The following is a 27,171-nucleotide window of genomic DNA, read 5'->3' as shown; positions in this document are numbered from 1 at the left end:
AAGGGTCTGAGGTGAGATTTGAACTCAGGTCCTCCTGACTCCTGCACTGGTGCTCTATCCACTGCACCACCTAGCTGCCCCCAGAAGTTAGCCATTATTCAGATGTTTAATGGTACTCAACTTTTTTTTATCTTGATGGGAAGTGCAAGCTTGAAAGATTATTTGATTCTTTTTTTCTTTGGCCTTGCCCCAGAGCTCTCGTGTCAAAATAGCTTACCAGTGGTGTCAATACAGATCAGTAGAGAAATTAGATACTAGATGGTTCATTGATATTGGCATTAACTTGAATGCTTTTGGTAATTTAGGGCTGGTGAAAGTTGCACAATTAAGATTATGACAAGATTAATAAAATCCAAAGTTTTTCCATCTGTTGTCAGATAAATTGAGGATTCATTAGAAAAGATTGCTGCCAGAAACCGGGAAATATCCCTGCTCAGTTCTCTAGAACACTTTTCTTCTAGAAGACATTTTGGTGCCAGATAGCATGAAAAGACCCAGCTCAATAGATAATGCCAGATGGAAACTCTTTAGGAGCTGCTTTGGGGCACATTTTAGAAGAACTAAAATAGTTAAATAAAAACTGAAATAGTTTCTGTATTCAAAGATCTTAACAAGGTAATAATCCCTTCTGTACATGAACTACTGATTCAAGAGGTGGCAAAGAGAGGGGAAAAGGGAGGGAAATGAGAACTAGAATATAGGGTTTTAATTTCATTTTCTTTAAATAAATTATTTAAACTGAAGCACTAAGTATTTTACATTACCTAAAAAGGCTACTCCTAGTTGGACTTGGATCCTTTTGTTAAACTGTAAATGCTAAGTGGTCAGAATCTCCAGTTTCTTTTGAAAGTCATCCTTGTTTTTGTGCTGATTATAGTGCACAAAGACAGCCCTAACTTGATACTTGGGGGAAAGAAATGTGTTTTAAATTGTTGAAATGTCATGTTTGGGGGGGAAGGGGAGAGAGGAAGAGAAGGATGGAATTTAGTATGCAAAACTTTGAATTAAAAATTTTTTTTAATATCAATGTTAGTGCAAGCAGGGCATTTTGGCTCTAGATAGATCACCAAATCAGGCTCTATACTGTTCTGTAGTTAACAAAAAATGCTTCCCATAAATGTTACTTAAATGTTTTTTTAGCATTTTCTTTTGTTTGCTACTAGGAATCAGTTTGGTATAAGACTAAAGTTTTATAATTGACCTTTCAACTTTCATAAATTAATTGCCCCTTCCTCTGTGTTTTGTAGCCAGTGTCTGAAAGCCAACTTGAAACAACTCCAAAATTGAGGATCAGTTTAAGCCATAGGGGAATCATGAAAATTCTGTTCTTGTAGAATGTTGTTTCCACATTATAACTGATCTCACTGAGCCTCCTCTTTGTGATTTTTGGAGAAGCTTCATTTTTCAGGGATTCTGGCACCAGAATGTTCCTTTTAAGGGAATGGTAGAGAGGATGAGGAGCTCTTTTTGAGTAGAATTTATATACCCATTTTGCAGATGGAAAAGGGACTTTCTAAAATAGTACTTTATCCTTATCCTTGCTAGATTTGGGATTATCAAACTGCTACTTGAAAAGGGTTTAAATCTATGTTGCTAATATATACAATCTCTGCTGTCTTTTTAGATACCCAGTCAACTGTGGAGCTGAGAAATTCACAGGAGCAGCCTGTGTTCACAGGTACCATCAGGTTTTCCGTCTTTAAAAATATTGTCCTTAAGCCATGAAAAGATGGAAAAATGTTCTCTTTCAGATTTTGGTATCTTGTCAATCTAGTGGAACTTATCATTTGAGAATTTGGTCACGTCTTTATGATATCAAGATAACTATTGAATTAAATCCCCAAATAAGTTGCATAAGTTGTTTGTTTGTTTCTTTTTAATCATTGTGGCAGTCAGTCCTGCTTCCTCCTACCATTTCTGGTCCAGGACTGAATTTTTCATTTTTTTCATTGGTTGTTTTGCTTCCAGTGTATCTTTATCCATTCAGGAGTTATTTGGAATGTAATGAGTTAAATTTTAATTTAATTTAGAAGAATGAAGAGTTAATATTAACTTGTCTAGTACAGTTCAGCATCTGAAAAAAAAAACCTTAAAATATCTTACATCTTTATGAATTGAATAGGATACATGGTTGAATATTGAAGGTTTGTATTATATTGAAAATTTATTTATAAGAAGTTAATAGGAACCCTTGCTTTCTGAAGAGTGAATATGTTCTTTATGCTATATATTTATGTCCAGGTGAGGTGAAATTTTTCCTCATATTGTCAAATCAACCAGTATTTATTCTCTTGATACCAAAGAAGCATTTAGTAAAAGAATAACATATTTCTTGTATCATAACAAACTACAAGTCTTTGAAAAAGATGTTTTAATAGTTTAATAGATAAATAAGTGACTACATGAATGTTTCCCTGGCAACAAGAAACCCTCTTTATCCTTTTCCCAATTTTTGTCTACCACTCTAATGTCTTTTCTTTGACTCTTCCATTATTCTTTTTTTTCTTTGTGAGTCTTTGCTTATAGCTGTTTTCATGTTGTTGTCTTCTTTCAAGTTTGTGTCATTGTCTTCCATGCCACCATAGTAATTTTCTGTGGTCTGTTCTTTTGTTGTTTGCTTATTTTCCAGCCTATTTCTTGCCTTTGAACTTCGTATTATAAAGTTGAGCTCTGCTTACCTGGGGGTGGAGAAGCGCCCTCCCTAGTTTCAGCCTTTTTCTACACTACTGTTTTCAGAGCTAGTTCTGAGAATCTGCCAGTTTTGGGTGCTTCCAAGGTAGTGTGATCCAGGAAGAGGTACGGACACTGCTCTCCTGGTCTGTGCTCTGATCTTTACTCAGGAAGGACCACCCTTCTGCTCTCCTGTAGCTGCAAACTCTAGCATTCCTATTGGCCCTGGAACTGTGACTAGGGAGCCTGTTTTCTTGTCACCTACCATAAGCACTCCTCTCTGTTCTGGAACTGCAACCCAGAACTGCATATGGACAATAGAGGGGCCAAACAGTGTCCAGTCATGTGCCCAATTTCAGCTATGGGTTCTCTGTAATCTTTCTGACCAGTTGTCCCACTCCCTCATTGTCTCTGCGCTAAGAAGTCCCAAGGCTTCCACTGTGGCTGTTCAGCTGCTTCTATAGGCGATCACTACCATTGTCGCAACCAGTTGCACTCCAGGCCTCCCTCCACCCTGGTGTCATAGACCTTTCTTGCCGACCATCTAAGTTGTCTTGGGCTAGAAAATGTCTCACCCTAACTTTTTGTTGATTGTGCTTCTCCAGAATTCTATTTGAGGTACTATTTTAAAGTTGCTGAGAGTAATACTGGGAAAGTTTGGAGAGGTTACTCTCTCTGCTCTGCCATCTTGGCTGCAGTAGTACATAGGTATTCCTGAAGCACAGTGATTGTGTCACACATCCTTCCTACTCATAATCTTGAATGGCTTCCTATTCTAGGTTAAAAACTAAAATTCTTCTCCTGTCATTTAAGAACATAAACAATCAAGCTTCCTCCAGTCTTTCCAGTCTTATTTCATGTTACTGCCCTTGCCATGCTCACTTTTCTATTCAAATTGACCTTCTCTCTGTTTTACCATGTACAACATTACATCTTTTATCTCAGTGCCATGTCTGAAATACCCTCCCTTCTTGCTTCTGCCTTTTGAAATCCATCGTCTCCTGTATAGCATGGCTCAGGTGCCACCTTCTAATTGAGGCCTCCTTGAATCAACCCTCCATCCCCCAGTTATCGGTGCTTTTACTCTCATTACTTTGTGCCTACTTGGTATTTCCTTACTGATACACACGTATCCTCCGTAGTAGAGTATGAGTTCCCTGAAGGCAGGGACTGTTTAGTGTTTGTCTTTGTAGCCCTAGCTCCTTGGACGGTCTTGATCATAATTAAATATTTGATAAATGTTTATTGAATTAAATATTGTAATCTGTGTGCCTTCTTAATTTATGAACCAATTACATTCCACATAAAACAGTACTTATATTTTATCATCTTGGATTTGTATTGTCGTCTATTCCTATGCATTTAAGTGTATGTTGCATGTTTAATTATTTCAGGAACAAGAAGGGGGGCAGCCCACTTTTTAGAACAGATGTCTTAAAAACCTCCTTGCCCTATTGTACAGATATATGATATATAGAATTTGGAACTTAGAGCTTTACAAATCAAGTGTTTAATTCAGTAATTAGCGCTTACTGACTTGCTTTACAGAATAGACTTGAGTAGATATGCTTTTTCCATGACTTCATTTACTCTTGTATGTATTCTAGTAAATATGCTGGTCCATTTGTTATCTGTTTTTTGGATTGCTGCCTTTGCTGTGTTCTACTTTCCTATACCTTTGGTTCCAGGTTAACTTTTTAATTTGTAAAAACTACAAAATTCAACAAATGTTAGGCAATAGGACTTGAGAAGTTAAAGGGAATTGCAAATATTATCCTGCTTGAGAACATAGTGTCAATTCTAGTGCGTTCAATCTAGGAAGGTGGTCAGTAGATAAGCATTTATTGACTGGTAGAAGCTGAGTAATTTTTCATTTTTTGTGCTCTGCTTAATTATTTAATTATGCTTAAATATAAATGATGGTAGGTGACCTTTATGTTTATGTAAATCTGTGTAAAACATCTTTTCAAACCTTAGGTGCTATACAGATGTTAGGCCACTTAACAGCTCATTATGCTTCCTTGAAGGAGTCTCATCATTAATTGATCAAAGAAATATAATTTTCTTTTACATGTATTTTTAAAATTAAATTTTGTTTTCGAATAAAATATCTGCCTACTCTTCCTCCCACTTCCCTTGCCCCCTAATTGAGTAAGAAAAAACCCTATAACATTTTAAAATTCAGTTTTATTTTGTGTACTCCTGCTCAAAACCCCTATCATAAATATGTATAGTCAAGCAAAAGAAATTCCTACGTTGGCCATGTCCCCCAAAAATGTCTCAGACACAAAAGTCCATCATTTCTCTATCAGAAGGGGGGCAGGACGTTTCATCATGAGTCCTCTAGAATTGTGGTTGGACACTGTTGATCAGAGTTCCCAAATTTTTCAGAGATGCTGTCTTCACCTTATTGTTAACGATTGTATAAATTGTTCTCCTGATTCTGCTCACTTCATTCTGCATCAGTTGACACAAGACTTAACTACGTTTCCCTGAAAACATGCTCTTCATCATCTCCTGCACCACAGTAGAGTATCCTCACATTCATATCCCATACTTGTTGAGCCATTCCCCACTAGATGACTGCTTCTTTAGTTTACAATTATTCGATATCACAAAAAGTTGCTGTAAGTATTTTTAGCTACATGAGTCCTCTTCCTCTTTTTTTGACCCCTTTTGAGTATAGACAGTATTGCTAGGTCAAAGACTCTTACTAGCTTTTTTTGGGAAGCGGAGCACAATTCTAAATTGTTGAGAGAAGTACTGGGAAAGTTTGGCTAGGTTACTGTCTCTGCCCTGCCATCTTGGCTGCAAGTATTCCTAAATAGGAATAGGTATTCCTAAAGCACAGTGATTGTATCACACATCCTTCCTACTCATAATCTTGAATGGCTTCCTCTTCTAGATAAAAACTAGAATTTATATTTCTAGAATGATTGGACCAGTTCAGAGCCCCACCAACATTGTATTAATGTTTTCCCCTTTCCCTTCCAACATTTGCCATTTTCCTTTTTTTCCTCAATTTAGCCAATATTTTGGGTGTGATGCAGAGTCTTGGAGTTGTTTTAATTTATGTTTCTCTAATTATTTTTTCATATGGTTATTGATAGCTTTGGTTCTTCCTCTGGAAACTGCCTTTGACCATTTATCAATTGGGGAATGGCTTCTATTCTTATAAATTTGAACCAGTTCCCTATATAACTTGTAAATGAAATGTTTATCAGAGAAATTTGCTGCAAAGATCTCTCCTTCACACACACCACCACCCCCACCACCCCCCGTTTACCTGCTTCTCTTTTAATTTAGCTGCATTGGTTTTGTTTGTACAAAAGCTTTTAAGTTTATGTAATCAGACTGTGAACCCTTCTATTTCTTGTTTGATCATGAACACTTGCCCATCCCTCTATTCATAGTTACATGGGATTTTTAAAAGCTTGCTACAGCATAGTTTTAAAATAAGTTTTTGCTGATATATTTTGTTCTTTTCATGTCATCATAATTTCCCTCGGTATCCTTCCCCTACTTCTCCCATATAAGCCATCTGTTATAACAGGTAAAAAGAAGAGGAAAAAAATCAGCATCACTGATCAGTATGTTGGAGAAGTTTGAGAGAATGTGCAGTGTACCACCTTTGTGCACCTCTCATCTCTACAGGGGAGTCGGGTGGGGGTATCTTTTCATGCCTCTTCATTTGTGTCACACCTATTCTGCATGATTTTGTAACATTCACCCTGGGGTTTTTGGTGGTGGTTCTTTCCATTTCGATTGCTGTAGTCATTTTGTATTTCGTTTTCTTGACTCTGCTTCCTTTACTCTGCATCAGCTCAAGGAGATCTTTCTGTGTTTCTCTGTATTCATCATATTTGTCATTTCTTAAAGCACAGTAGTATTTCAATACACGATTTGTGTAGCCATCCCTCAGTCAATGGATATTCCCTTTGTGTCCAATTCTTGCTGTCACAAAAAATACTGCTGTGAGTATTTTGGCATCTCTGAGAGCTTCTTATCAGTGAGCTCCTTGGGACGTAAGGCTAGCAATGTAATATCTATGAAGGGTACTGAGTGTGAACATCATTTTACACACTTTCTTTGCATCATTACAGTTAGCTTTCCAGAATGGTTCTGTTGATTCACAACTTCACCAGCAATACACTAGTGTCCCTATCTTCACCTGACTCCTGCAGCATTGGCTATTCCCATCTTTTGTCTTCTTTACCAGCTTTTTGCTACAGCCTTAGGTAGGATTTAATTACGTCTTGGGGCAGTTATATTTTTCTAGAGAAGGAATACACATTTGTGTTCTTAATAAGCCATGGGAAAATAGAACTTGATATGCAGAAGTTTTATTTCCATATCTCTTCAGAAATGCTTTTGTATTTTTAAGTTCAATACTTGGTTCTGTTTGTCATCAATTAACATTTATTGGACACAAACAGTTGCAGTATCTTACTAAATGTTATGAGAATAGGAAGTACCAAACTAAATAAAAAACAAACTCTCTTTCACATTTTAGTTCTGGTCAGAGAAATGGAATACCCACTAAGATCACGTATAAAGGAAAGCTGCATGAGCTTGAGGGCAGTGCTTAGTTTCTGAAGGTTTCATGTATTATACCAAAAAAGCTTAATATGCCACCTACTGCCAAGGGTTTGTATGAAGAAAATCATTGGTTCTCTTGTTAATAAATGTGTTATAACATGTTTAAGAGTTGAATTGTAGGTAAATGATTAAGATGATTATTATTTATACTTTCTTTTATTTAGAAGGCCAGGTGATTTTGAATGACTACAGTTCTGCCAGACCTCAAGAGGTAGAAAATATGGACAGTGGAGAAGACAATAAAGAACAGGTCCCACCCAATGAAGATGAGGATATAGGAGGTAAGATGGAATTTACTTGCCAGAAACTAATGATTAAAGATTTGATTAGTGTTCAACTTTTAAGGAAAATAAGGGACTGTCTGAGCATAGAGGAAAACAAATTATTTTGGGAAGAATAAAACCATTTAGTTCAATTACTGTGCCGTCTTAAAATTCATCTCAAAATTTCATTGTATTTTTTAGAGCATAGGATGCCTCGCCAGTCTCCTAAATAAATGCACAGCTTAAACTGAATTTGCACTTATCTTTTATATTAATGTTTATGTTGGCACAGACATATAACATAAACAATCTATATTGCTTTTTGGAGTCAGCCCTAGGATCGTTATATATAATGTGTGTCTAAGTGCGTGGTGTGTTGCAAAGACACTTTCCTAGGATCTCTTTTTTTTTATTTAAGTCTCTATAGTAAACATTTAAAGAGGTCATGAAGTAGAGCTGTGTGTCTAGAACCTCTGAGATTGAAATCACAGCACCAGTTAGCATTCCAGCTATGCCGAGCTGTACATCAGTTTGTGCCAGTTCTAAACCACAGAGACTGAAAAGTGCTGCTTGGCACAGGATGTGGTCATTTGTGCTGAGGAAGGCATATGGTGCTCTGCCAGTTCCATGAGACTTACTGAAGGTGACTTATCCATGGCATTGCATTCTCATCAAGGCAGAGAATGGCTCTAGCCTGGAATGAAGTTTTTTCAAATAAGGACTTACACATATCATAGTGTTTAAAATTGCATTCGAATTTGGAGACTATTAGATCTAGGGAGTTTAGAATTGTTTGTCAGAAATTCTCTTAGGTTTGAAATATGGCATATGATTATCCTGTTTCAGAACAATTAAAACTGACAACCCTTTCACTCCAACCCTCCCAAACTCCCAACTTAAGACATGAAACCAGAACCATTCTTTTTATTCATGTCAATTTTTGAAGAATATTGTGAAAGAATACAGTATGGTAGGTAGCTAAATGTTTGAAAATTCCCTGCACTCAGGAAATGAACCTCGATAGCAATTTGCCATCCTCTTTCAACCTATATTCAAGAAATCATTGTCATTGACCCTATTCTAAAGGAATTGGCCCAAGTGGTGAGAGAGATCCAGTCTCTGGAGCTCATGCATCTTGGGACCTAGTTAATGGTTATAGATAATAACAAGAGCTAACTAACACTTATGTACAATATTTATATATTTCAGCACTGTGTACCTGCCACACAATAGGTGCTTAATAAATAATTGTTGCCTAGTGCTTTACACATATTATTTCATTTGTTCTTCACAATACCCAGTGAGGTGGGTGCTATTATTTTATCTCTCCCTATTTTAAAGAAATTGATTCAGAATATTCATTGGAAGGTCAGATACTGAAGTTAAATACTTTGGCCACATAATGAGAGGACAGGACTCATTGGAAAAGATCCTGATGTTGGAGCGATTGAAGGCAAAAAGAAAAGGGGATGGCTGGGGATGAGATGACTAGATAGTGTCATGGAAACCAGGAACATGAACTTGGATAGACTTTGGGAGATAGTAGAGAAGAGAAGGGTGTGCATACTGTAGTCCATTGGGTCATGAAGAATGGGACAAGACTGAAGATCTGAACAACTTTTTACAAATGAAGTCATTTGAGTCAGAGAGCAGTTAAGTGACTTGCCCAAGACCACACACAGTGTCTAAGGCAAGATTCAAATTCAGGTTTGAGGATCTTAGAATCATAGATTTAGAACTCGAGAGGCACCTAGAGTCCATTGAAGCTAACCCCCTTACTTTAGAGAAGAGGTAACTGAAACCCAGAAGTTAAATGACTTATCCAGGATCATACAACCCATGTTGGAGACAGGATTTGAACTCAAACTTTCCTGACTGTAAGAGCAATGCTCTATCCAAATCAACAGACTTGAAGTGTTTACTATGTTCCAGACATTATGCTAAGTGCTGGGGATACAGATACAAGCAAAAAGAAAGGTGCTTCCATTCTAATGGAGCTGAAAAGTAGTGGTGATTAGGGGGTAGTGAAGTTAAGGGAGGGGTGTGGAAATGGTGGCCAAGCCCAGAGAGTCAGAAGTAGAGCTAGGAGAGGAATGAAGCATGGCTAGCCTGAGCCTGCCACACAATGGTGGTTCTGGGAGGACCCACCAAGGGGAGAAGGACCCACCAAGGGGAGAAGGACCCACCACAAGGTGGAGGGATGTTCCAGGGTGAGAAGATCATAGGTACTAGTAAACTTCTTGGGTGAGAAAATAGTTGAGTCCAGGGCATCAGAAACAGAACCTATATTTATACCATGCCATAAAATTTACTCAGCAGGTGAATAGGACAATTATATCTAACTATTTTATAAATCCTTTTATTCCATCTCTGAACTACTTTGTTCTGTATTTACCTACAGTGTTTTGCCCTTGATAGAATATATGCTCCTTGAGAGTAGGCGGTTTTGTTTTTTTCCTTGTATCAATAGTATTTGGCAGTGTCTGTCTCATAGGGACAGGGGACAGGGATTGAACCTATGACTTTATTCCATATAGGGAACTGCTTCCCAGGTGAAGAAACTCTTTCTGCCAATGCAGATAGGCATGTTTTTGTGGACCTAGAGACTTGCCTGAAGTACTAAGAGTTTTGATGCTTTGTCTGGGTTTACATAGCCAGCATACGTCAGAGGCTAGGAAGCCAGCTTTCCATTCATTATGCCACTGTGGCCTCTCTGCCACAGACTATGCACTTAATAAACACTTGATTGGTTAATTAGCTGACAAGCAAACTGGAGCTTTAAGAGGTTATGTGACTTGTCCAAGGTCATGTGGTATGTAGTGGCAGAGTTGGAACTCAATAGATCTTCTGACTCCAAGTCTAATGCTTATTCTACTTCATCACCCTGTTGTGGTGCCATCCCCACCCCCTCAACTATAGTTCTATAGAAACTAGGGACATCTGTGGATGGAAACTACTTTTCCCAGGTGCCATATGTCTAGGACTGCTATGCATTTCTCCTGGGCGACCAGGCATGAGGCCAGTAGTCCTAAATAATCTAGGATGGAGAATTTTCTTCCTTCCTTACCCCATACTGTTACATCCTCCTAAAAAAAGAATTGAGTGGACTAATTCTGTTTCTTAGAATTAATTCTCTATGTCACAGTTCACTTGCACACCAGTCACACCTGTGTTAATAGTGGCACTCAGTCTGGGTCATAGACTTGATAAGGACAGGGACCAGGATCTCTGCTTTTTAATGTGGAATAATAGTGATTACTGGGCATCTGGCATAAGCATCTGACAGTACAAATAATGCTTGCCTAACGTAGCCTGAGCAGCACTGCCTGAGAGATATCTAAATCCTGTCACAGACACAAACCTATATTGATGTTCAGAAGTGGACACATTGTATAATGTGATATATCTAATTCTGCTGTGTTGGGTACTGTACCCATGGTGACCAGGATATGCATCTTTCAGCAAATCCTGGCATTAGAGATAATTTTAACTAAAATGCAATAAAAATGACTACATACATTGTCAAGTACTTAGGAATTTCAGTTTAATTGTTATCATTACATTTTTAAAAGGTCATCTAGAGAAGTTTTAGAGTTGTTAGTGACAAAGAACTACCTTTATCCTGGAGTGTTTTTTATCCTGAGTAAGAGCTAATTGTGTTTTATTTTAGGTTCTAAGAGAAGTAAAGTATGTGGGTTTTTTTTTTTAATGAAATAGATCTCTTCGTGCAGATTTCCAGCAGTTAGAAGTTTGCTTTGTAGAAAACTGCAGGCAACCAGTGGAGACACTGACTTTTTTTTTTCCTGTGGTCTAGAAGAAAGCAGGACTATTTTTGCAAAAATAACTATTGGGCTAAGACCTCGACCATAGATAGCCTTTACCTCTTTAAAGGGGTTAGCTTAATATCATTAGCATTGTGGAGGAATGGTGGTGGTTGTGAAAGCAGAATTTAAAACCCAACATGATTTGGCATAAATTCCTTTATTCATCACATCCAGTAGTTATTTTTTTTTTGTAGAAACAACTTCAGATATCCCAATGTACTTACGTGTATTTGATGGAACTACAGAAATGAAGACAGATAGTGGGGGCATGAACCAGTGAGGTGGGCAGTGGGTAGCCAATGACCACCCTGGAGTTTCTTCTGCATTCCCTTTGATATGAAGCAATATATTAGAAAGAATGCTGGAATGAGAACCAGAAGACCAGATCCATATCTTCTCATCCTTCTCATCCTCTTCTTCCTAATGTTCCTATTTCTCTTGAGGGTGCCACCATCTCACCCACGTTCCTCTCAGCCTCAGAATCATCTTCAGCTCTCCCTTTTCCCTCACCCCCTACATCTAGTTGCCATATTTTGTTGATTTCACCTCCACAATACACCTCACATTCAATCCCATCTCACCATTTACACCATCATTATCCTAAATCTGACCTTCTGCATCTCTCCCCTGGACTATTGCAATAGTCTGATTGGCCTCTGGGCCTCCAGGCATTCCTCTGTTTAGTCCATTCCTTAAGTTCAAGTGTGATCATGTCAAGGTCTTCAAGAATCTCTACTGGCTTCTTTTCTCTGGGATGAAATTAAGCCTCCTATGTTTGACTTTTAAAGCCCTTTCCAATTTGGCTCCAGCCTACCTTTTGAGATTTATTGTATGTTGTATCCCTCCATGCAGGCTACAGTCTAGCCACACTGACCTACTTCTCTTCCCTTTGTACAGCATTCCATCTCTCATATCTAATATCTTATCTCTTAACATGTCTTCCATGCCTAGTATGTACTCTCTTTTTTACCTTTACCTCTTAGATTCCCTGGGTCTCCTCAAAGCTCAGTTCAGTCCAGCTGAGCCTCACTTCCCCATCCAGCTGACAGGCTTCTCCCCTAAAAGAAGAGTTCTTAAATCTTTATTGTGTGTTGGGTATGATCTGGTGAAGCCTACGGGCCCCTCTCAGAATAGTGCTCTTGAGGGTGTAAAATACTGAGGATTACAAAAAAAAAACCCTTGATTCTGTTGAAATAAAGATGCATTATTTTCTTATCCAACTTCATAGACCCTAGAAATTATTTGTATATATTTTCTATGTCCATGTTGTTTCCAGTCAACACAATGTAAACTTCTTGAAGACAGGAACTGTTTTATTCTTGTTTTTTTATCCCCATCGAGTAGTAGGCACGTAATAAATACTTCTTCAATGAATAACTGAATGAATGCAATCCTAGCCCTGCCACTTCTGAACTGTGTACCCTTGGGCAAGGTATTGTATCTCTCTAGGCCTCACTTTCCTCATCTGGAAAGTGAAAGGATTGGGCCAGGTGATCTATAACAGTGTTGAACTTGGTGCTGCAAAACTGAACCAGACTAAAATGTCATTGGGAAATACTTAACAAAATAAATAAAACTACAATAAAACATAGATAGTATTAATTTGTGGTTTTCTTAATCAACATATGACATGCAGGGATTCATTTCTATTTGAATTTAATACCATGTATCTATAAGTTCCCTATAAATTTGTCATCTTACTTTCAGTTGTTGAATGAAAAGGGTTATTTTTATTTTAGACTTTTTTTTGGTTGATAGACATTAAATCTTCTTTTTAAGTAGAAAATTCTTAGAAAAATAAATTCCTATCATAAGCATCATTTAGTTAATTCTCAAAACCTTTGTAGGTCACTCCCATCTACCTCTAGAGGTCAACCAGGAACAAACGTTTACAAATTTTTTTTAAATGACAAAGTATTAAGACTTATCAATGGTACTTCCTCTCAATATTTTCATTGGTTTTTTTTACAATTTATTTTTTATTATAGTTTAAGTTCCAAATTGTCTCCTCCATCCCTTCCTCATACTAGAGAAGGCCATCATTTGACATACACTATGTGTGTATATGTGTATGTGTATTTATATATACAACCAGACTATGCATGCTTCTATTTATCAGTTCTTTCCCTGGAGGTGAATAATATCTTCTTTCATAGGTGCTTTGTAGTTGATCTTAGTATAATATTCAGAATAATTTAGTCTTTCATAGTTGTTCTTTGAACAAGATTGCTGCATACAATGTTCTCTTGGTTCTGCAGTTTCATATTTTCAATTTTGATTGACAAGAAGTCTATAAACAAAAATTCTAGATCCAGTGACATCACTTCAGTGGCCTAGCTCAAGACCCATTTCAAGACTACTCCATCTCTCACTGATCTTCCTTCTCCTTTGAACTCCTGCAGTACTTATAGTCTGTACCAAATAATTTAACCCTTAATTATATGCATAACTTATCTTCCCACTAAGGCTAAAAGTTTCTTGAGGGGAAAGCCTCTGTTTTATACTTCTCTTTCCTCTGAAGAACCTAGAACAGTATGAAATCATTCAAGAAGCATTTATTAAGAGTTTGTTATATGCTAGGCACCATATTGAGTACTGGGGTTACAAAGAAAGACAAAAATTTGGAACATATAATACTCATAAATTCAACAAATATCTATTGATCAATGAATTATTTAGTCACAATGGCCAGCTATGTTGTTTTCACTTCTAAAAAAATTTTAGCTTTGTGAAGTGATGATTTCCAGGCCTACAAGAGTGATGTATGCCAGATTCGGTAAAGGATAAGGAATGAAGACACTTTGCCCAGCCTTTGACTCACTTGCTCAAATTGTACCATTTTTCTTTGACACTGCAAAATAGCATTTTCTACCTATGTCATTGGAGTTGTTTGAGATTTACCAGGAAAAAAGGATTAAGAGATCACTGAGTCTCCTAGTCTTTTCATTTATTATGTGTTGAGTGCTAGAATTATCACAGGCATTGAAGTAGAGAACACATAGAAACTGGAACCTGCTCCGGCTGCCTGAAAACTTATGAAATATTATGATAGCAGTAACAAAGTTTGAATCGGTGTCATGGTATTGCATGAGAACAGAATTCCCCAATTATTCCTACTTGGCCTTATTTTAGTAGAATGCAGAAAAATGAGAACCTCTGGGGGTGCTTCCAGTCAGTATAGTCAATAACATAACCAGCTTGAGGAGGAAGAAAAGAACAGCCACTCCTGGTGCAATTCTGAAAGGGGAGGGGAAGTCTAGTTGTGAGGTGGTGTGGGTAAGATGTACCTTCCCCCAGCCCAGACTCCCTCTCTCTCAGTCACCGTTGTTCTTCTGAAAGCCATTCCTCATTCTACTGCTATTCACCTCTCTTCCCTTCCCAGACTGAAGCAGTAAATGGGAATGCTGCCATGTCCATGTGGCTGATTTGTGTTTTTTTGGTATTATTTCTTTGATTCTGAAGTGTGAGGAACATAAAGCTTATTTGACACTTAACCATCTTCCTTCAATCCAGCCCTCTATATGCCCAGATTTCTCAGCCACCCTACCACTATCTTATGTCTTCCTCTTAGTTATTCACATGGTCTGTCTGCTCTGAAGCCACTATAGCTCCCAAAATGACAGGTACAGCACTGATAGCTTAGAAACCAAATCATGCTAGTAGAGTAAATACGCCTGTTTACTCTGCTTCTCTTGCAAGTCTGCCTATATTTCCCTGGAGCTCTAAGTATTGATTGTCATTCCCTATAAAACAGGAGCTTACACCATGTTGCAGTTAACCAGAGAAAATTAGTTGTAAACATATTTGTTAATGAAATAGCCCTAAGAAAAATCCCCAAACTCTGGTGCTACTTTTGACAGATTCTGTCTTGATTCCAGTGAGAAGATCCAATCTGATAATGCTTTCTGAAACTGACAGGAACGCAGCTCACAGGAGAAGACTTAAAAGTCTTTTTTTCCTTTTAGTCCCCATATATGGCAGAGGTCCTTAACTTCTAACCTTAACTTAAAAGTACCTTAAGAAGCCTATTTTCTTTCTCCTGGGAGACACAGCTCAAGTATTTAAAAGACTTTCCTTGTGATCATCTTGATTCCAGCTGAGGTACACAGTATTCTCAATGTGACAAGTGCTAAAAATGTTCAAGCTTTTGAAGGAAAAAATAGCAAGCCACATTTGTGGCTCATGGATGCTAATTGCCACCACATTTAGATGTGTGAAGGGGTCTCTGGCTGGAGTGAGATTGGAGAGGCAGACTGACTCTCGCCTAGGCGCTCACTGAGGTTCCAGTGGTACTGCTCAGCACACGCAAGTATGTGCTTCTAAAGGAAGTGCCGTTTTTTATCAGAATATTACATCTCCCAAGCCCAGATCAAGATCTGTTGCTCATGGGATGCAGGGGTTATCTCACAAAATCAGCAGTACTCTGCTGCAGAAGTTCACTCACAGGGGATTTCTGTAAGTGTTAAAACTGGGCAGGGGAGGCAATATTGCTTCAACTGTGTCAAATGGGTAAGTTTTTGAGGTGAAAAAAGTATCTTGTTGACAGAAAGCTTTTATTTTAGTTTGTGCCTCATGGATGCCAGTCAGAAAAAAGGAACCAGGAATGAGGTGTTTAACATCAGGTTGTTAAGGTAGCAGGCAACTAAAGTGAACCACGAAGGACAGTTTAAATGATCAGACATCCTTGGATCCTAAGGGTGTGTTTGTGCGTGTGTTTGTGTGTGTGCGGGCATGTGCTCCCACCTTTTATTCAAAGGAAGATGCTGGAATGAAAAAGGAAGTGAAGGAACAAGTCTGAATAAGGTGTGAATTCCAGATTGCTTCCTGATGCAATCTATTACTCAGTAATCTCCCTACAGCCTCATCCACTCTTGAAGGAGACGCAAGTTGCAGAAGATAATATTTGTTAATGGTTTGAGGTTGTCAGAAGCATCTTTTGTTTCCTAAACAGATTGTAAACTCCTTGATTTAAGGAACCAAAATTTTTTCCCTATTACAATCCTCTCACTTGTGCCTAACAACTGTACCCTGTGGATGTATAGTAGACATTCAATAAATACTTGTTAATTCAATTTAACAAACATTTTTAAAGTGTCTGTTGTATTCAAGCACCGTGAAGTGAGAAAAGGCTAGTTGTGGATGTGTGCTGGATTCTGACCATTCAAGCAATGGCTCCTGGCCTGTGGTGCTTTGGAGTTATTATAAGGAGTCCATGGATCCATACTTAATAAAGCAGCAAACATACCTGCTGCAAAGTGACTAATATCTCACACGTACAGTTATCACTATTTTTCAAATGTATATAGATGCTTCTGTGATAAAACTAAAATTCTTTACAAAGTGTTACTAAATTCAATGAAACTTTTGGTTATCATGTTTTGTTTCCTTTCTCCCAATCAACAGTAAGATATAGTACATAATAGCAAAACTCTTAAAGTGTGTGGGGCTGAGGATGGGAAGACATCTGTAAAATTATTTAATGCTTTCATGCTTGACCTGATTGGGAACCATTGTTTTAAGGCAGAGGCAACTTATAACTGGTTAAAAGCTAAACATGCATAACATGATATAAAATTGCTTCATTACTGTTAGTTTTGCTGCTTCATAGTAGTATAGGATACAAATGGTTAGCAAATTTTACAGGTTTAATGGTCTGTGAAGGTGTTGTTTCTAGTATAAATAAGTTTAACTCGGTGTTGTTTATATTTTCAAACTGTGTCCACTAAATGAGAAAAATTAGAGAGTGAGGGTCCATCCTCACCTCTGCTTTCTGCACTAACCTGGAGCTAGGAGAAGCTTCTTCCTTTACCTTTCCTGCCACCTATTCAAAAGGAAGTGTAGAAATAGAGGCAGAAGTTAGAAAAAACGGATAAAAAAAGTCATATGACTTTGTGATATACAGTAGTTTTGTTTGGAGTCTAGATATAGGGATTTTTACAATTGTTAATTGAAGAATCTAGCCTGAGACTTGAAAAATTACATTTGGTAGCTACGAGCAACATAGTACTTTAAATGTTTCTACTTAGAAGTGTCTTGCAGCATATGAATGAAGATGTCAGAACTGGTCTTAAATGATGACAGTGGTAATCCGGCCCTTGGTGTATAACCTTCAAACACCAATAAATGAGATTATCAGGATTTAACATGTGACCTTTCTCAGTCTGACTGGTAGGTCCAGATGTTTTCTGATTCAGCTGCCTTGCTGAAATCTGCTCTAAATGGCTACAGTTGGACTTGGATTTGGGGCTGCAGGAATGACAGTCTTGAAACCAGATTCTGCAGTGAGCCGTGCTATCTAAATAGTGACAGATGGGAACCTATGGTTTAATAATTAAAAATAATTTGTGACCTTACCCTTAATAGATTTGTTAATTATGTCAACCGAATAAGTAAAAATTGAATGGTAATAGGTATTTCACGATATTAGTCAGTCTGGTGGCATTAAGGACGTTGACGAGATTCGTTAGAGCCAGTCTTTTCTGCACCTGCGTCTACAGAAGCAGAAATCCCAGTCATGCTTTTTGTTCCCCCTCAAGGAAGTCCATGGCAACTCTAGAGGAGCCTGGAAACCTCTTTATTAGCCTCCTTTCAATCTTCCAGGCTTATGGCTACACTTCACATCCACTAGCCCCTTTGGCACAGAAAATGAGACAATGCTCTCTCGGTCTTCGTTCTCCCATCTACGTAGGCTGGGACTCAGGACTGTTTTCAGCATTTTTATGTAGAGTGTTTACAGTCTTGGCATCTATTTTAGCCCAGTTCTTTAGTTACAGCTCTTGAGATGCATCTGCATGAGCTTTGAATTGTTTGGGGGAGACAACTTTCCATTGGTTGTTCATTCTTGGGCAAGGGAAGGTGTGTGTGTGTGTGTGGGAGGGTGTCCTTCGTTGCCGAAAAAGACCATGCCATCAGAGAAATAATGACATGACTTGCACTTGACTGTTTTGAGTGAGGGAGGGCTGTGCAGGTCACCAGCCTCACTTCTCCTCCAGAACTATCTGAATCCAGTGATGACTGGAGATGACCCAGGCTGAGGCAGTTGGGGTTAAGTGACTTGCCCGAGGTCACACAGCTAGTGAGTGTCAAGTGTCTGAGGTGAGATTTGAACTCAGGTCCTTCTGACTCCTGCACTGGTACTCTCTATCCACTGCACTACCTAGCTGCCCCACAAGGGAAGGAGAAAGAGTGAGAAGGTGAGGAGGTTGGCATCTCCCATTCACACTTAAGCATTCATAAGATTACCCTTTGTAGATTTATTCCTCTGTCCCTACCCTAGCAAAGAGTTAGAAATTTCATCTCATCTTTATCATTTCATGACACATCTAAGAGGCATGAATAGATGAGATATTATGCATAATAGAAGAACACAGCTCCTGTTCCTGGTGAGTTAGTAGTGGTCTAATCTATAAAGGCTCCAAAAAAAGAGGGGGAGGGAGGATAAAGTGGTCTTGATAGGATGAACTTGGTTATTGTGGATTTTAGCAAGGTGTTAGAGAAGTGGCAATATAATATTGCTCATACTGGAAAAGGACTGCCAGGTCAGCTCAGCTCTCGATCAAAGGTAGCAGTAGATAGATAGATGCATGTTTGCTTTCTTGTCAAGCTATAAAAAAGTCCTATTAGTTTTAGTGGAAAATGCACAACAATTTAAAGCATATCAGTATCAGAACTCAGGGTATCCTTCTGAAAATGTCTTTCTTAGGTAAGAACTGTCATCTGATAACTAGGAGAAAAGGTGGAATTTAATTAGAGAACAATTAAGGAAGGTTTTAAATGTTGAAAAACTTATCTACTGTTTTCACGACAAAATGTATTCTCTTTCATTACTTGGACAGAATAATGAATATAATTTTGAAAGGGTCATATCACTAAATCTCTTCAGGTGGGTCATTTAAATACTGTCTGATGCTATTTTTTTTTACTGTGGATAAAGATTTTGGAGAGCATTCTACCCTCAGTATGTAATGATGTTAAAATCTGGTGGGATGTATAGCACATTTCATTAGGATGGGCACTCAGGGAATTTGATTTTTGATTTTAATTTTTAAAAAGAGAAACATTTATTATACACATGAAAGATTTTATTTGTATTCATCAAACAAAAGAAACTAAATTTACCTCGATTTTAATTTTCTTTAAATTAATCACTAAATTTTAGAACAGAAACTTTGTAGAAGGCTCCTCTCAAATCAGATCCTATCAAACCCCTCTCCTACACTGATCAACCTTTTCAGTCTTATCTTCTTGGCTAAATAAGTATCTTTCCAACCAAATTTTGCTACCCTAGCCCTGCATTTTGTCATGAAGGACCAGCAGGGGGATGTAAGGATTGGTGGACAAAGATTTAGCCTTTTAATTGACATTTTTGCTTTTCTGGACCATACCAACTAGAGCCCAAGGACCACATGCAACAGAAAACAAAATGACTAGAGGAGACAGGGAGAAAACCATATCTAGTTGATTTTTCTCTGACCCAGATGAAAATGCTGGGGTCCCTAGGCAGGAGTAAGGGCATTCTCAGGGTGAGAAGGGGGCAAGTATAGAATCAGCCTAACCCCAGCAACACTTAGGCTTCTGCTAGCAGAAGCATCACCAGAGCAGGCAAGGCAAAATTTGGAAAATGATCATCCAAGGGATGATCTAACTGCTGGGAAAGCAAATCAAGAGAAATATTTCCTTCTTTTTCCGTAACTAGAACATTATAGGAGTATGATGGGGAAGGGAATGGAAAGTAGAAGGAGGAATCAGAGAGCAGTTTGCAGTTGTCACCAGAAGAGCCACCCCTAGCAGGCATCAGTCAAATCCTGGACAGCCCCACCATAGGGAGAAAGAAGGCTGTGAGCACACTGGATGCTTGGCAAGCCTTTGCCCCACTCCCATATGTATGATGAGATGTCACACCTTATCATATCATTAAAGAACTTTTTAAAACTCTTGTTTTTAAGAAAAATTCTCAAATGTGTTCTTTCTAGGCAAAGTGAGGAGGAAAGTTCATTTTTTTTGCCTTATTACTCATAAAGTACTGTCATGTTTTAGTGCAGCATCCTGATGTGTGGCTGTTGGGGCATGAGTTGAAGGCAGTGTTAGAAGATAGTTGTTTCCCTGTTTTCAGTAATTAGATGTGTGTGTGTGTGTGTGTGTGTGTGTGTGTGTGTGTGTGTGTGTGTGAGAGAGAGAGAGAGAGAGAGAGAGAGAGAGAGAGAGAGAGAGAGAGAGAGAGAGAGAGAGAGAGAGAGAGAGAATTAAAGAATTTGCTCCAGTGTATTGGCCAGGTTCCACGCTAGTTCCACCCCACTGGCCAATATTGCCTTCACAGTTGCACATAGAGCCAGGATTCATCTTTGTTTGCAACCTTAAAGTGTGTTACTGGGCAGCTGTTTAGCAGTTGTTAACACTTCACCCTCAGGGATTCCTATATTTCAGTGACAAGGCAACCTATTTCCTGTACGTGGTGCACACATGCAGAAAAGTGTGTTATATTCCTACCATACTTCTCATTGTGTGTCCTTATAAAATAATGCTAAGTCTGTTGACTTAAAGTAGGTCCAAATTTTTATGTTATTTTCTATGTGCCTTTGAATATTATTAGTTCACTGTCAAAATGCATAGAAATTTCCTTACTCCTTCTCCTTTAGGGTTCTCTGCTTTTTCACAAATGCTTTCCAGATCCCATTGTTTCTGGTTAGTATACCCTAGCTTAGAAATATGGTTGATTTGTGTTTTGCTTATAATGCCCTAAAGTCCCAGGCCGGATTTTCACCCAAATTGCATTCAATGTGATCTGTTTTTGAAACCTCAGATCCTGACTCTGTGGTGGAGAGTGGGCAGGGCCATTGCTTCCTGCTCCTCTTAGTTGTTTGCAAACACAGAACTGTCCTGGAGGTTCCCAAGATGTCCTTAAGGGACTCAGAACATCTATGGGAGATTAACTTTGGACTCCCTTCTGATTTTGATGCTCCATAGAATTATATAAACCCAGAAGGTCAGAAAGGAAAGATCCCAACTCTGACTAGACAGAAGAAGAAACAGACCAGAGAGGGAAAGTTGCTTGCCCAGGATCACCCAGTGAGTTAGCACCTGAACTACAACTAGAACCCCAGAGGCTTAGACCAGCTTTCTATCAGTCTGTGTTACATACTTGTGGTGCCCTAGGCTTTGAGTCACCAACTCATTTTAAAGGCTAGCCCTACTCAGGCAGTGCAACCTGCCCACTCATATGTATTTAGATAGTTCCTTTACCTATGTTAACTTGGCCTTTCCATTGAATCCTGCAAACATGTATTATGTGCTGTATACGGGTTACTGTTCTAGGATCTGAGGCTATAAGGACATAACGACAAGTTAGCATTTATTAAATACCTACTGTATGCCAGGTACTGTGCTAAGCACAAAGGCAAAAACTAACCAAAGAAAACCCAAAACCAAACAACAAAATAGAGGAGACAGCATGCAAACAAATATCTGTAAATAAGATATGTACAGAATAAATTGGGGATAGACTCAGAGAGTAAGCACTAAGATTAAGGGGGACTGGGTGAGGTAAGCAAAGTAAACAGTCCTTGCCTTTCTATTGAGAGAGTGCAACAAGTATGCAAACAAGTGAATAAAAAAATCTTGTAATTGTAAGAGGCAGAAGGGGGATTAGGAAAAGCCTCATTTGTGTAGTAGGTGCACCTGAGCTGTACTTTGAAGTCCAAGAAGTGTGGGGGGAGAGGGAATGAATTCCAGATATGGCACACTGCCTGGGCAAAGACCTAGAGTCTGTAAATGGAATGTCAGAATGTGGGGAACAGCTAGCAAGAGTATGGGAAGGGGAATAATATGAAAAAAACTAGAAAGGTAAGTGGATGTCATATTGTAGAAGGCTTTAAATGTCAGAATAAAGGACTTGTATTATATCCTAAAATCAATAGGGAGCCGCTTAAGATTTTTTTGAATAGGTGAGTGATGTGGTTATATCTGTGTTTTAAGAATATCAGTTTGGAAACTGTATGAAGGTTGGTTTGGAGAAGGGAGTAACTGGAAGTGTGGAGACTGCTGTAGTAGTCTAGGCAAGAAGTAATAAGATTCTGAAATAAGGGAAAAGATGTGAGTGAAGTAAAGAGGAGAAGATGTGAGAGGTGTGATAGTGTATAGAGGATTCTCCCAGCTGTTTGGTAGAGAGGAGAGGCCCTCACTACATACTTACAATCATTATGAAAAAGATTAGCTACTTTTTGGGTAAGTCAGGAAAAATAACAGCAGATTTACTATCAATTCCATAGCTCCCAGCTCTGTCCCTTCTTTGCCCAAGTTGACCATTCTAGGTTGCCCCAAGAACACATAAAATGCCTTTGAAGAACTATTTCTTTATCATCAAATCTGCAGATGACACAAAATTAGGAGGGACAGATAGCACACTGGATCAAAAATAATCTTGACGTAGAGTATTAGTCTGAATCAAAGATGAAATTCAGTAGATTTATATAGTTTTACATGTGGGTTCAAAAATTCAGCATCACAAGTACAGGATGGGAGAGATGATTAGACAGGTGGTCTGAAAAAGAGCTGAGGGTTTCAGTGTACTGCAAGCCTAATATGAGTCAGCAGTATTATGTGGCAACCAAAATAGCTAATGGTCTTGAGCTGTGTGAAGAGAGGCACAGCTTTCAGAAATGAAGCAATGGTCCTTCTGTGCTCTGCCCTGTCTAGGCTTTCTCTGGAGTATTGGGCTCTTTGGGTTACAGTTTATGAATGACATCAACAAACTGGAGGGAGTGGGGAATAAAAAACATTTATCTATCAGGAGAGCACACAAGATAGTGAAGGACCTAAAATCCACGTGATATGAATGTTGGCTTAAGGCATTAGGGATATTCAGCCTGGAGAAGAGATTCGAATCCTCTGAATGGGGGCAGGAGGAAACAGAAGGATGAGAAAACTATCTTAAAGTAGGACTGAGAAAAGTAGGACTGAGAGATAGAAGAAGGGTTATTAAACTTGTTTCTCTCCAGGGTGGAATGGATAGAAATTGTAGAGACAAATGTGTTATTGATGTCAAGAAAAACTTCTTATCAGTCAGAGCTATCCTCCTTAGGAGGATTTTGTGAAGAAACTGGAAGACCTCTAGTTGGGTGTGTTATAGATTTGATTCCTTTCAGGTGTGCACTGAATTAGATGACTGTTGAGTTTCCATCCACCTCTAAAATCCTGGGCTACTATGAATTCTCCCATGCCCTGGGTATGGAAGCCATTCTGTCCTCTACCAAAAGCGTTTTCCTTTTCCATAGACCTGGGTAGAGAATTGAACTTAGTATTGAGATAAAGGATTTTAGAGTAAGGCAATCCAGGGCTTCTTAAACTTTTCCCATGCATGACCCCTTCAGCATTTCTTAAACTGTGGGTTGAGACCCCATATGGGGTCTAGTAATTTATTAGACAGTATGTATAGTTAATTTTTCTGTATTAAAAAAATTCCTAAAATTTTCTTTTAGTTGTATTCTAGCCCTTTTCCCCTCTATCTTTGACTTCTATAATAATAAAAAGATGACTTGGTATAGAATATATATTCATAGGAGAACTATAAAAGTTTTTCTCCTGTTTTTGTAAGTGAAATTTCCACCAGGTGCACTGCAGTCTATCAGGCATAGGAATCTCCAAATGTGTTTTTATTCATTATTTTGAAATGATAGTTTCTGAGACATAATAATATATATAGCTTAAGCTTAAAGTTATATTAAGATACTAATATTATCAAGACAAAAATAGTTTACTGAACACCTATTTTGGACAAACACTTAAGAAAGCAGTTGTATTGATTAAATTTTTCTTATTTTTTCTTGTAAGATGAAATTTCTTTTTTAGGCATGTCAATAAATGGGTTATCAGTAAGATCACAATGAAGTCATTGGTGAACGTCAGGTTAGTTCCAGTATATCTGGACAGTTTCCACATTTTAGAAAACTTAATTCTTCAGAAATTGCAGTGATACGTGGTGTGTTAGTTACTTAATTTAGAAGATTGAAGAGCAAATTTAAATGTCTGATGAGAATGTAAACTTTCACAGGTTTGCTCAAAACCTGGATTTGGTCCTAACCTATCATCTTCTGCCTCATTACCATTGAGATGATAATTATTTTTATTCTGGTAGCCTGAATCATATTTTCCATATATTCATCCCAGATTTTAAATAGATATTTTCTTTTTTTGTACTATTAGATTGTCATTTTAAATTAGGGGAAAAAAGAAAATAAAAGAATACGCTTATGTGCAAATATCAAAATCATGGTGAGGAACAAACCCCATAAATCGCTGACCAAAAATGGCTCTTGGCACTGAGACTTAAATTTTCACATTCGTCCTAACACCCAGAAAATACAACTATTTGGGATGCTTCTGTTGATGCTCAAGTTCATAGGCCATTGCTGATCATAGGCAAAGACCACACATTGAAAGATGGAGAAGTGTTCTAAGTGACCCTGTATCCAAGACTTGTCCTTACGAATCTGGAGGTTAGCATGATGTTCTTGACCAGGCTAGTGTAGAGATGTCTCAGTTGTCAAGAAGCATGCTTTGTTCTCCTCCAACAAACTTGACTAGAGACTAAGGCCCCGCAATACATGTATCTCCCTTTTTGGCTCTTTAGTGCTTCAAGCTTCTAAATCCTATTAACAGCTGTCAAAACCTGGTAAACTATTTAGATGCTTTCACAATTTGTTTAATTGGATAGTTAGGAAATGGCATGCTAGGAAAGCTTTTTTTCTTTCCTTTTTTTCTTTTTTTTTTTTTTTTTAGCCTGGCTGAACATCTGTAGCATTAGGGCCTCATTATCTCTGAATTGGCATAGCAAATCAGTGGCATCATTAAAATGCCACATTAAGATGATTAAGTTTCTTTGTTATCCAGTTGACTTTTGCATGTGCTGAGGATTTCATGGTTATGACCCCCGATCCTTGTAAAACACTTGAACAGCATCACCCTTTTGTGCCTCTGATGTTTAACAGCCTCTGTCTTCTGCTTTCTGGATTCTTCATAGTATCTATTAGCAAACTTCAGGCCATAATTCCAAACTTTATATCTGTCTCCCAGGTATCGATTTCAGCTTTCTCTCATTCAGACTGAAGGTTGAGGATCCCAGCCCCCCACCCCCTTTTCCACATGGAGATTTCTATTAATGCTCTATGGTGGACACCCAGGTTGCCTTTGCTGTTCTGCCATCCTTGATAGGCTCATCTCTCCACCGGTGCATTTTATGGTGCCTGTAGGAACAAACCAAGGCACAGTTGGCTGAGACTGATATTGCCCCTGCAGGATTTAGATGTTGGATCCTTTCCAGAACCCATTGTTTTTGCAGCGTCTCAGGTGAAACCAAAAATGTCTACTCTGGAGTGTAAGCTTTTCATGTGATAACCATCACCCCAGGAAATGAAACCATGTGCATCAGCCCCAGTGAGCCAAAGCCAGTCCTTTGTTCTCTCCTGCCTACAAAATCCTGGGTGGGGGGGGAGGGAGAAGGGGGACAAGGTGCACGTTAGTGTATGTAGTCTTCCTAAGCCCCTCACAACATGGAAAATGGGAGCATATGGACTGGAGTAGCTCTTTTTGAAAGAAGTTTAGTTTAATCTCGTTTCCTGTGGGTTAGCTTCAATTTGCACATCTTTTTTCCCTCTGGGAATTTAGAGCAATTGCCTTTACTAGCAGTTTGTGGTTTGGCCCACGTGTGTGTGTGTGTGTGTGTGTGTGTGTGTGTGTGTGTGTGTGTGTTTTCATGTTTTTCTCCCTAAGCTAAATTGGAACTATTCTCAAGAAGCAGATTAAGTATTGATAAAATAATACAGGTATACCTTTTAGAAAAACAATATAGGAAAATATGCGTTCACAAGACAGGTAAGTTATGGGGTATTTACTTTACAAAAATTCTGGGTTTTCCAGTAGCAGATTTCCCTAGTATATCAAGTGTTGGATAGCAGGTTAGTTTGTTTGTTTTAATCTCAGTAGGTAAAGCTGAAATATGAACAGTGACCCGAAGATTAATAAAAACTAAAGATAACATCTCTAAAATTAGGATGAATATCACTGGGGAAAAATAGAATTTGATTTACCAGGAACATTCTCTGTACAAAGTGAGGTGATAAAAGCGCAGATTTCTTTTTTATGGGCACTGGGTCCACAGCAACTAGATCTAATTTGTGAGATAATATTTGTAAAACACTTACTATAGTACTTGACACACAGTAGGTTTTTAATAAATGCTTATTCCCTTCTCCATCTAATTCTCCTTTTTTATTGTGAAAAATCTGTCTTCCTTGCAGAGGCCTTAAAAATTCTCCTCTTTCCACCATTTTCTGCTTTCTACTCTTAAGCAATTGAATCAAGCTTTTTCATGGTAAAAACGTTGGAAGCAGTATCCTCCTGAAGAACCTACTTGGAGTCAAGACACTAAATTAAATAACCGCCTGGGATCTTTTCCAGACCTTGATGTTCTTTAATTATGAACGTTACTGCTATTAACAAAAGCTGTGCTTGAATCCTGGCAGCATGGTGTTTCCTTTTAGCTTGCTACACATTTGGTTCTTGTTGACCATTCAGGGACACCGTGATATTGGCTAGCCCAGTATTAAACCAACAGCAAAAACAGGCTATGTTCTTTCAGTCCAGAAAGACCTTTACATCTCTCTAAACAGCCCTTCCCCCTTTCCCCCTCTCTGTGTGACTTTGAGATCTGGGCATTTGAGAGAAAGAGAAAAAAATGCTATTCCTCTGGACTTCAGACAACCATTAATTGGTCTTGGGTAAAGCCGATATGACAAAATAGCACTGAGTTGTTGGATCAGCCT

The 27,171-nt window shown here is 38.3% G+C and overlaps 1 protein-coding gene across 2 annotated transcripts in view; it reads left to right on the top strand.

Annotated features, from left to right (window-relative positions):
• IKZF3 (IKAROS family zinc finger 3) overlaps positions 1–27,171 on the top strand; it is an 87,688-nt gene that overhangs the window by 23,062 nt on the left and 37,455 nt on the right. For both annotated transcript variants that reach the window (XM_072646305.1, XM_072646306.1), the window contains exons 2-3: positions 1,625–1,678; positions 7,434–7,550. In XM_072646305.1, coding sequence (XP_072502406.1) covers positions 1,625–1,678; positions 7,434–7,550 — 171 coding nt within the window. The remainder of the gene's footprint in view (positions 1–1,624; positions 1,679–7,433; positions 7,551–27,171) is intronic.

This window comes from Notamacropus eugenii, chromosome 2 (assembly GCF_028372415.1).
Source record: "Notamacropus eugenii isolate mMacEug1 chromosome 2, mMacEug1.pri_v2, whole genome shotgun sequence".
Lineage (NCBI taxonomy): Eukaryota > Metazoa > Chordata > Mammalia > Diprotodontia > Macropodidae > Notamacropus > Notamacropus eugenii.
Note: the sequence above shows the minus strand (reverse complement) of the source record. Positions and strands in the feature narration are given on the sequence as shown.